A 12,116-nucleotide genomic window follows, 5' to 3' on the forward strand; every position below is an offset into this window, starting at 1 on the left:
ATACCACAAAAAAAAAGTAAAAAAGGGGCAGTCGTGGCCTAATGGTTAGAGAGTCGGACTCGTGACCAGAAGGTTGCCGGTTCGATTCTCAGGGCCGGCGGGTAACGACTGAGGTGCCCTTGAGCAAGGCACTTTACCCCTACTTGCTCCCCGGGCGCTGCAGTGATAGCTGCCCACTGCTCCGGGTGTACGTGTATTCACGACTTGCTGTGCGTGTGTTCACTACTCTCTGGATGGGTTAAATGCAGAGGTCACATATCGGGTATGGGTCACCATGGTGACCCATACCCGACAAATAGGTCACTTTCACTTCACTTTCACACTTCACTTTCAAAAGGTAGACCCAAAGAAATGTATGGGCTGCATGTGGGCACACGGATTTTATTCTTTAAAATACATATTATGCCTTTAAACTCCTTTGAATGCATACATTTGAACATTTGTATGTGGGCCCCATGTGGGTTTTATCTGGACGATATGGGCTCCACATGGGCATAGGTTTAAGATGGGCAAAACATATGGGCCCCGTGTGGGATACCAATATGGGTCCCACATAACTTTGCCCATATGAGACCTTCATGGGTTCCAAGTGGGAATATGATTTCATGCTTAAAATATATTATGCATTTGAACTTTTTAAAGTTCTTATATTTGGTTGATAATCCTTTTAAACATACAAATATCTCAGATATTTAGGTTGATTTTGTTATGTATTTAATGCAAATGGAGTTTCTGGAATATTTTTGTTAATTAATTCAATAGGCCTGTATCAGTATTTTCTTCCTTTCACTGTCCTAACTGTATGAAAATCAACCATGATAGATAAATGTAGAAATCCAGGTCAATTTACATGAGTCTCACAAGCGACGTTCTTGCTCAATGTGATAGATACTTTCGACTTCGTACTTAGCTGCGCAGACCGACCGGCCTACGTCACACTACCGCGAGATCGATCAGGAAGCACTTGCCTAGAAACGATGTCGCAGTATCTTGATGTCATAACCCGATTGCTTTGCGCAGGTGATGCATGGAGTTGAGCACACCCCTGACAGAGAAAACTTGACAAAGTAGTTCTCCTGAGTTTTGGTAGATTTTTGGTAGATTATTCTTATATCACATAATTAAATATTATTTTGTTGAAAATGTTTAAATAACAGCTATAAATGTTAAATGACAGCTATGATTTAAATAAAATAAATAAATCAAACTACAGATGAGTTTCTTTATCGGCGGAAGGATATCTTTGGCGGAGCAGTGGCGTGCTGGCAACTCCACCGAGCAGCAAGTGTATCGAGTCGGGACTGGAAATAATCAAAAATAAGAAGGTAAAATTCATATTTTCTTAAGCCGTAAATTTTCTTAATTGACCGTCATTTTCCTTTGCATTTTGTAAGCCTGCGTGTACCTGCCATTTTTCCACCTGAGGTAAAATTGAATTGACTTTACCACAGCCTATGACGAGTGACACTAATTTACGATATTTAACCATTTAATGCCATTCTTTTTAATTCCTCAGACGTCTGAAGCTCAAAAGGCTGATGTCAGAAACGATGTAACGTTAGGACATAAATTGTAATCTGTTCTGAGACCAGATTTATGCAGCCCGCGCTATCGTTGTCTGCAGCCTGTGTAACGTTAGTGCTAGAATGATAGTTCCCATTACTTTTTAAATACGCTAATGTGTTCTTCAAGAACCTTGTTTTTTACTGACAATGTACATTATATTACACGGATTTGTTGTATTTGCATGATATTTCTGGTTCGTGTAGTGCTAATTATAAATGAAAAGCCTTTGAGGGTTCTCAGTGTGATTGACAGCACGACGTGATAATGTCCCACCACTTATAACAATGTATTAAAATATGGGTGCATTACTAAAGAGCACAAATCTCAGGACATGACAACATTTCTCCAGGATTTAAAACCCACTCGGACGCCAGGGGGGTTAAATGATTGATCTGCACATAGATGCAGCATCTTTGCCTTCATTATGCAGACTACACATAACAGATTGTTCATAAGTGTATATAGTATATACTGTACTTGTCAACTAATAATTCTGTTATTGTGAGGTGATGCATTTTTGAATTGTTTGACATTAAATTGATATCATGTAGAGTACTCATTTGTGTTGTAAACTATGTGATGCTGGACATATCAAATAACCGTATGTTCTTCTTTTACAGGTGTGGACTGAAACCACTGGAGCACGAGACAGGGGTGGAAAAAGAGCCCTTAACGCAGTCTGGCACAAAACATCAGACTGTCAGCAGTTTAAGCGTTCAAAATATTTTTTGTTCAGTTGAGTTTAAAGTACCCTTTCTAATCTGAAATCTATCAAACTATTTTTAATGAATTTAACATTTAAGACTGTTTTTAAGGTTGAGTTAAATATTCTGTGTTAAGGATCAGAAAATTATAATAAATTTGATATTGAACATCCATGTGTTTTTCATTTTCAGAATGCACCTATTATGTTTATGATGTACAGGCAAATATATAGTAGTAGATTATTCATTTTGAAGACTAACATCTAAGAAAGCAAAATCCAAATGCTGCAGTTATCATTTAATCAGTAAAAATTGCATTGTATTTGGTAGAGCATAAGAATGGAAAAGGTCAATTACAATTTAGCAATAACAAAAATTGTACTGTCCAGGTAGGAAACCTCAAAAATCATAATCTAGAACCACTCAGGTATACACTATGCAGGGCTCCTCCATTAAACATACAGGGCCTTGGTTTAATCCACATGGGCTTTATAAAGTGGGACCAATATGGGGCTTAGGCATGTTGCCCACTTGGGTCCCACTTGGGCCCCACTCAGATTTTACATAGGATTCATACGGGCTAATTCACATAGGGCCGACATGGAACCCGTGGACAAACCCACTTGGGGCCCATGCCTCAAGCCCATATGGGACCTACATTGGCCCCACAAAAAAATGTTGGCTGGGAAAGCGTCTGCTAAATGACTAAATGTAAATGTACTGGATCAACACTGCCTCCGGGTCTCCCCCAGACACAAACTAAGACAATTAGAACAATCACTGTTTTTTATGTTCAATCACAGTCATAAATTATAAGAGTTGAACAACATTCTGAGAGAGGCAAATGTTTTAAGCACAACATTGACCGCCTGTGTTTAAAGCAGGCTGTACATTTAATTACACTTTACTTTAAATAACTCTTTCAGACCTACATAAAACACACTGTTTACATCATTTGTATCTGTTCTATTTGCCAATATGTTCTTATTTCATTACTGACTTTTTGCTGCTATTTTACAATTGCTTGATAACTTTTTACTTACATTACTGAGCTGAAGTGGTGCACCAAGTTTCAGGTACAAACAAAAAACCTTGCAACATGGAGAATATGTGAATAAGTAAACACATAACTACAACCTTTGTGTTCATTTAGCTTACAGGCTTCATAAGGACAATGTCGTTTAGCTAAGCAGGGAGTTAATGGTTGAACGCGGTTTGCCAAATGTGTAAGTACGCGAGCGCTTGGCCAGTGTACAGTGCACTTACTTTTGATTATAAACTAACAACACTGTCATTTCATAATGCAGCAACGTTCACAGCTCACGTAGCACTAGCAACAAGCATTTGCATACTTGCCACACACTGATCAAAATACTGATATATATATTGTTCTGTATATAACTAACAATGATCGCCGTACAGGCCTTGTTAAAAATCAAAATACCATTTAGTAATTGTTTGCTATTTGCTGTAAAACACCATCGCATCCTCGCTCGAGAAAACTGTTTTGTAGTTTTATTTCCAAACTATCTTAAAATTTCTCAAATTATAATGTTTTACACAGATGCTGCATGTGGCCGTTTTAAACAACCAAAACGGCTTTAACATTTACCTCAGAGTTTAACTGCGGCTCACCTCAGACAGGCCATGTGCTTACATGACCATAAATTACAAGATTATGATGCAAGAATGTTTCAAAACCTAAACAGTATAACACATAACAACTTCAACAACAAAATATTGGTTAAATATTTATTATTTTAGTATAAAGAACTATGTAAAATCAAAACATTTTGCTTACGATCAGATCTCCGGTGAAGGTTGGCCGCGAAAAGTTGAAGTGTGTGCTCGAGCTAGCAGAACTCAGACTCCTCTCACCAAGTTTCCAAATAAGGATATGATTTCGACCAGATCATATCCTTATTGTGTCACCGCGCCGTGGGACAAAAAAAAACATTCGAATCAATTAATAGTGCTGTGCGTATTAGATGTTGTCTTGCCTCGAGATTTTAGTGAAAATGAAATGTCAAATCACCAATTGCATTTTCTTTTTCAATTTGACAGGGAATAACGCATTGTCAGTGTAAAAATGAAAATAAAATAATTTCATTTTATTTTTCATTTTGGCACATATTGTGCACGCAGTTTTTAAATTAACAGCCTAAATTAATTTAGAAAACATTACCATGTCTGTTTCAACTTCAGCACGCCAGCCATAATATGTATACGTTAAGACAAGAAACATTTCAAACATAGTGAATAAACTTAATTCTTCTTGTTAACTTACCTGTGACCTCTTCTCTCGTGGCGGGAAACAGACAGTCCTCCTACTGCACGCGCAAAGTCCGTTGGAGCACACGCGAACAACAACAACACTACTTCTTCTGTAATTGTGTTGGTGGTTGAAATTCAAGTTGAGTGTATTACCGCCACCTTCAGTTTGGGTGGAGAAGTACTTGTTTGAGGTGCGCTGTTGAAATGCGACCATATGGGAACAACTGTGTACAGAAATGGTTCCGCAAAAAAGTTGCCTGCAAAGCGGTGGTGGGGGTGTCCGGGGGGTGGCCAAAGATTAATTTAAGGTGGCCTTGGCCACCATTGGTCACCCCCTGGCTGTGGGGATCAGAATTAGTAAATATCTTCCTCAAATGACGGTCACAAAATAAACAGGGAACATGCACTACAATGGCTCCGTCTGTGTTGCGGGGTATTTTTTAGGATCTTAACTCAGTCAGCATGGCGGTATTAAGCCTGTTGACTCTATTTATTATCAACATTATAAATGTGACCCTGGACAACAAAACCAGTCTTATGGGTCAATTTTTCGATATTGAGATTTTTACATAATCTGAAAGCTGAATAAATAAACTTTCTATATATGAGTTGTTAGAATAGGACAATATCTGGATGAGATACAACCGTTTAAAACTCTGGAATCTGAGAGCGCAAAAAAATCAAAATATTGAGAAAATCGCCTTTGAAGTTGTTAATCAGGGGCACTGTGGCAGACCATCCACTCACAAAACTAAAGTTTTTATTTATTTAAGGTAGGAAATTTACAAAATATCTTCATGGAACATGATCTTTACTTAATATCCCAATGATTTTTGGCATAAAAGAAAAATCGATAATTTTGACCCACACAATGTATTTTTGTCTTTTACTAAAAATGTTCCCGTGCTACTTAAGACTGGTTTTGTGATCCAGGGTCACAAATGATAAAAACAGATATTCTTGTCAGTTCTGGCTATTGTTACCGGGCACATGAAGAGCAGCGCATCTTCTGTTTTGTACATTTTTTATACGTTCTGTTTTTATGCGTTTGCTCCGCATGGGTTTAATCGCTGTTTTTATGTAGGCCCTATTTTTCGATTTTTTATTTTCTTTTTCCAACGTTTCTCATCTTTTCAACTTAAAAGAACACATATACTGGATATATGCAGGATATAATATTAGTGCGTTATGAATATTTAATGATAGTTAAGCTTGCTGTGAAATTTTGACAAAATAAAAAAGTTAAAAATTAGGTCATAATTAACTTAATTTAAATAAACGAATATTCTAATACTCGTTTTTATGAGCTGGAATACCCCTGATTTGCTCATTTCATTTGGATTAAATGACGTGGCACATTTAATTCATTTTGTACTCGTTTTTAAAATCCAAAATACTTCCTTAATACAAATAAAACAGCCAAATATACAATATTTAATTAAATTGAGAATTTAAGTAATACAGAATTTTATTCTAATAAAATAAACATAAATCTGTCCAGTAAAATTCAGTAATCCATTTAAAATGTTGAACTTTTGTTAAGCAGCTATTGAACAAACCCATTTCTTATAATGCTGCTGGTCCAAGCTACAGACATTTTATTTTATATAAAAAAATAGAATAAAGCAGTGTAAGTTTTATTCCTAATGTCTTTGTTTTGGTTTCCTTATTTGCATAAAAATATGAAAAATAACTGATAAGTACACCGATAAGCAGTATTTATATTACCATTAAAATCTATAATACCCAACCCTAGTTTTATATAGCACATCTTCGTCTTTTCAAAATACCAATAAAAGCATCATATAGAAGACATTTTATCTTAGGATGCTATTAAAGTTTCTGCATATTGCGTCAATATTAGCTGATAAAATTAAAACTGCACTACGAAAGATCTCCATGATTAGCCTATTTTTGCACTTCCTGCTTTTCCATGCCTGACAATTTATGTCCAATGAGTGGATGACCTTAGCACATATGTGGCTTTGTTTACAATTTTGGTTCACTTGCACAAAGGGCAATGTGAAAGCGAACCACACCAAACAAAAAAAAAATCAACATTGCATTTGCAAATGCAAAAAAACATTGCAAAAAATCGCTTAAGTTTGCTAGCGGACAGCACTGATTGCACGATATTAGAAATATATTTTTATGTCATATACCTGGTGCATCGGCGCATGTCCTCTGACGTAACATTAGGAGCTAGCAACGACGTATACCAGTGTAGTAGTGGTGTCCCATTTCTTAGTGGAAAATTTGTAACCCTTCCCCTTGCCACTTTGTTTCAAGGGGCAAGGGGTAGGCGAAGGGGTAGAACATAGAATTGGGATTGGGCCTTAGACTAATTTTGTTCAGTATACACAAAATAATACATTCTTCTACTTCTACTAAAAAAGTTACTCTGTTACCTTTGTTGGGAGAACAATTTGAAGTTGTTTTTACAGTGTACTTGAGTGGACAACAACCCTAAATAATGTAGCAATAATACATTAGACATAGGGTAATACATAAAACATAATACATAACCGCCAATGCCACAGCAAGCCTCAGTAAAGAGCATACATAACTGTTTTCATTTCATTTGCAGGTTATAAATTAAATAACATGGTCACAACATTATCGTTTTTATTATGAGCTAAACTCAACAAGGCATTTGGTTCCTTTTAAGAAACAAAAGATAAATATGTTGCTCTGAAACACTCCACACATCAGTGAGTTCAACGAAGAAAACGTGTGTGTAAGATTAAATACTTTTGTAATTGCTTTTTTGACTCCGCACTACTTTTATTTTGCAATGTTTTCATTACTAAAAAATCTATTAATAGCAAAATGGAGCAAAATTAAGTATTCCTTAAAATCCCTAAAATTGTTTTGGGACTTTAAGCTATTTTTGTCGCTTTTATGTGTGCAATTCCATGTATATGACATTTTCGGTTAAAACTTGAAATATAAATGACCCTGCCCCATAGAAGGAGCTAATTTTGTCCCTCGAAAAGCATTCCTGAGATAATATTCTTCCTGGTTCCAGCAGTAGGGAACGCAACAAAAAGTAGGTTTCAGCAAATAGTTCCTGGGGAAAAGCCCTTTATGTGTCTGGATACTTAAAGAGTGCTCACTGTTGTAGTTAGACTAAAAACATACTAATCATAATAATCTAAAATATTTTTTTTTGTTTTTCAGTTCATTTTGATTAAACCTACATCAACCATTCATCAACCATTCTGTTTCTATCTATAGCTCCAGAGAGGGTCTGAATCCTCAGGCTGTGATGAAAGTTGGACCACATCTTAATGAGCTTTTAGTGGACCTGCTGTGTCAGTTCAGCCCTCAGCAAGTCATCACCTTCCTTAAAATGTCTCGGGATTACCGGCTAGAGGAGACCATACAGGTATAAGTAAACCACACTCACGCATATTGGTTAAGGAAAGCTTTGGGGGGGGGGGTTGGGGGGGTCAAGGGATATCCTCTCTCATAAAGCTTTTTTGTGATTTTGATGTTAAGCATTCTAGTGTACTCTGACAAAAAAAAGTAAAAGGCATATTTGTTCTGCAGAAGAATTGTCCAGATATCACTTGGCTTCAGGGCTCCTATTTCCCCAAATGAATCTGTCAATTTGAAATAGTCTTAAAAATATTTGAATAATTAATTGGGTAAAGACTTCACCATACTTGCAAGAGGTTTAAAGACTGTAAAACTGTAAAAACTGTACTTGAATGAAAGAATAGATATGCTACTGGGAAAATGACTATTACAAGTTACAAGGGAGTGGGACAAATTCCATTACGATTTGAGTAAAATTCTTAAAGAATCTAAATAAAGCCCTATTCGGACGGGATGAGTTTTACAGGGGTAGATGGAGTAATATACTGTAGTCTGTAGTTTACCACAGGACGTCTGTAATATTAATGGACAATTCGCATGGGATTAGAAATCTCAGTACTATCAGAAGTGGGAGAGGTAACTCTGTTTAAGTACCGTCGTCACCTCCCTGTCGTCATGTGTGTATAACGTTGCTTCCGGATATATATATATTAGGGCTGTCAATGTTAACGCGTTAACGCATGCGATTATTTTTTTCAAATTAACGCGGGAGAAAATATTTATCGCAATTAACGCAGCATCCGTTTGTTTTGACATCCTTTGTCTAGCGTTACATTATGTAATCACGCTCTTATTCGTGTACAGGCTTTTAAACCACTTAAGCGCGATTTGAAACAGTTGCTTTGAGGCGTTCAATGAAGATAGACAGCTTCTAAACTGTGGGAGTTTAACTGACAGAGTGTTTATCTCTCTTGTCTGACTGCAGCACACGCATTTTCACACGAACACACCAGAGGTTGCGCTAGACTTTTTTATTGTCTGTCATTTTGACTGACAGGCTCGTAAAAAATCCGCCATAATCTATTATTCCCCGTCTTATGGTGTGTGGCGAGGAAAGCAACGATACGGACACAGACGAGGTTCACAAAAGCCCCAGAGGGTGATTTATTAGTAGACAGTGCAACAAACGTGAAAATGTGAGTCCAAGAATGTGGTGCTTCCGTGTTCCGTCCCTTGTGTTCGTGAGTTCCTGGGGTGCTCGTGGAATATGTCCGGTCGTCAGCCGTCGGTCTCTATGAGGGGAGAAAACACACAACGTTAGCCTCCGATTCATGTGCAGTTGTATCTCACCCTCTTCTCCTGTTCCCTGGCTTTTATGCCTCTTCGTGAATTGGGAACAGGTGCAAGACCGGCAGGTGTGTGTCTCTGATTGCCGGCGTTTCCATGGCGACGCTGATTGTGCAATGGGGGACTTGCCACAGGTGCAAGGTAGCTTTACGTGGTAATTAGTATGTTCGTGACGTCATCACGCTGTACTTGCGTCTCGGGAACTTGTATTTTTAATACAACTGAATGCCCAATACAGCCGTTGTTGTTTATATTCATCTATATATTTAATGTTTTAATGTTTATGTTCATATGTGATTCGATCTGGGAAAACCCAACACATGGTGCAAATTTATATATTACAGTTTTTGATACCATATTCAAACCCTTTCCAAATCAGTTTTTATTTTGCTCATACCTTGTGTATGTAATGTTGGACTTTTGAGGCAGTCCTGCATGTTCAAAAATTTGTACAGAGACGTTCTTCAAAATCAATTAGAAGTTTATTATCAGATGTAAAAAGGAGTAACAAAGCTTTGGGTTGCCAGTAAATCACCACTCTCTCCAAAAAGCCAACAACCCAAATTATTCAAAAACACGTATATTTATTCAGTATGTGACGTCGTTCGCATCTTCTGACTCCTCCTTCTTCTCTGTGGAGTGCTGCACCAATCACCATGCATATCTGCAAAACATCTTTTTTGCACGACACATGTTTTGCGGGTCAATTGGACAGCGCAATATATGGGTTTGGCACTGTCATTGTAGGTGTTGCTACAATGGAGTTGATGTTTCGTAAATCATGTACCAATCTGTATTTGTTAGTGCCTGGTTTAGGCACAGGAAAAATTGGTGTGTTCCAATTAGACCTATAAGGGGTTATCACTCCCTTGTCAATCAGTCCAGAAACAGTGGTGGCTACACCTTCTTCTGCTTCTGGTTTGTTGCGGTACTGAGGGACCCAAATAGGTGTGGTGGTGGTTAACTTAAGCTAACAGGTTTGATGTTACAAAACCCTACATCTGTTGGTCCTTGAGACCATAGATTATCTGGCAATGTGTCAATCATTTTTCCTGTTCCGTCAGCGTCTGTTCTTCCCTACCATGGCTCTAGAGATCTGTTTTGTGTCAACACCCCTGTGTCTTCTGTTTGGTCTTGCACCCAATATGCTTTTTGTGTTCTGAGTACTAGGATACCCCAATGTTCTGTGGGTTCCCAATCATTGGCTGCAACAGCTCTTAGTCATGTTGCCTAGCTCCCTAGCTCATGTTTCGGATGTAATGCTAAAGAGACGTGTGGTGCAGCTGTATCAGACATTTCATACCATTTCATCTGCTCTTCTGTCAGTAAAATTGGTGCCACTACTCCCTCTTTTCCTATCATGAGTCCGGATCCCCTTAACACCCATTTACTGTCCTCTATTTCTTGAAACAGATCTTGGTATTGTGTGGTGTCATCCCTATCATAGAACAATGTGCAATGTAAGGGGTCTATGGGTGGTAGGAAATGTCTATGTTTGTTATCCATTGGCGATGTTCATTATACCTTGATACAATACTATTAGTGGCTACACTGGAATCTAGCTCAACCCAATATATATCGGCATCTTCTACCTCACCCACGATGTAACATCCACTGACTGCCTGTGGTGTGCCTGAAGAGGAACAATTTGTCTGTGAACCATCGGAAATTCACTATACTCCCTCGGGAACATAAATACTGGCTCCTAACTTAATTAATAAGTCTCTCCTAAAAGGGGGATGGGAGCATTACAGAGTACAGGAATGAGTGTGTCAATATTTGTTTGTCAACCTTTACTTTCAGCAATTTTGTCATAGGCCATTTTTCTACCTCACCAGAGAACCCATTACTCCACTGTGCGATTTGTCAGATCGCTGTTTCAATGTGCCCTTGTTACAGTGGAGTATGTGGCCCCGGTATCACCAGAGCCTTTAGTGGTTGATCACTTACCACTATTTCCATGAGAGGTTCAGCCATTCCTCTCAGGTGGTTCTCTGTGGGCCCCTTCAACATTCCTCCGCCCCACCCTCCGGGCCCATGTTGGGTGCACAGGCACCTGTAGGTTGGAAGGTGACGGAAGGGTTGCCCCGGGTTGTTTGGGGTTTGTGGTCCCCTGCCACGACCACCGGCCCACCTCTTCGGGGACCCCATCCCCCCGCAGGTGGCCCGTTTATTGGCCTTGATCTGTGCTCGTTTTGTGGCAATTCTCTAACCCAATGTCCTCTCTCCACACACCAACACTGCTCCCGTCTCCACCCTCTCCCTTCCCTCTCTGGCTCTCGTCCATTTCCTCTCCAGGGGGACCTCTGCCTACGGTTTGTTCTTGGGCATAATGTGGGTTGCTATATGGATGGTGGTGTGTGGTCCTCCATAAGGAGAACCACTGNGTAAACAGTCTGGTGTAAACAGTCACGGCTGCGTCGGTGAATCTCTGTCAGACAGCGCATCCGTGTTAAGTTCTCTTTCATGCTTGAATGGATAAAACCACACAAGATTATGTCAGAAAGCCCGTTTTGTCTAGCATTTTCTTAAGCACAGACTTCAAAGTGTAAAATAAAATCTTTAATGTAAACAGTCTGGTGTAAACAGTCACGGCTGCGTCGGTGAATCTCTGTCAGACAGCGCATCCGTGTTAAGTTCTCTTTCATGCTTGAATGGATAAAACCACACAAGATTATGTCAGAAAGCCCGTTTTGTCTAGCATTTTCTTAAGCACAGACTTCAAAGTGTAAAATAAAATCTTTAATGAATGCAAAGAGTCGTGAAAATGGGAGTGCGGTGACGGTCAGATCTGCGTACTAAGACAGCTCTTAAAAGGGCCGCGTTCTTAAACGTGCTGCGTGACTCCGTCACTAATGTTAATCAAAGAACAAAATAAAAGAAGAAATCAATGTGATTTTATAG

At 38.7% G+C, this 12,116-nt stretch overlaps 1 protein-coding gene across 1 annotated transcript in view; it reads left to right on the forward strand.

The window, feature by feature from the left end:
- Positions 1–12,116, forward strand: part of LOC130552577 (vacuolar protein sorting-associated protein 8 homolog) — a 293,391-nt gene that overhangs the window by 271,968 nt on the left and 9,307 nt on the right. The window contains exon 34 of the mRNA XM_057330929.1: positions 7,782–7,932. Within this exon, the coding sequence (XP_057186912.1) occupies positions 7,782–7,932 (151 nt within the window). The remainder of the gene's footprint in view (positions 1–7,781; positions 7,933–12,116) is intronic.

This window comes from Triplophysa rosa, linkage group LG4, assembly GCF_024868665.1.
Source record: "Triplophysa rosa linkage group LG4, Trosa_1v2, whole genome shotgun sequence".
NCBI lineage: Eukaryota > Metazoa > Chordata > Actinopteri > Cypriniformes > Nemacheilidae > Triplophysa > Triplophysa rosa.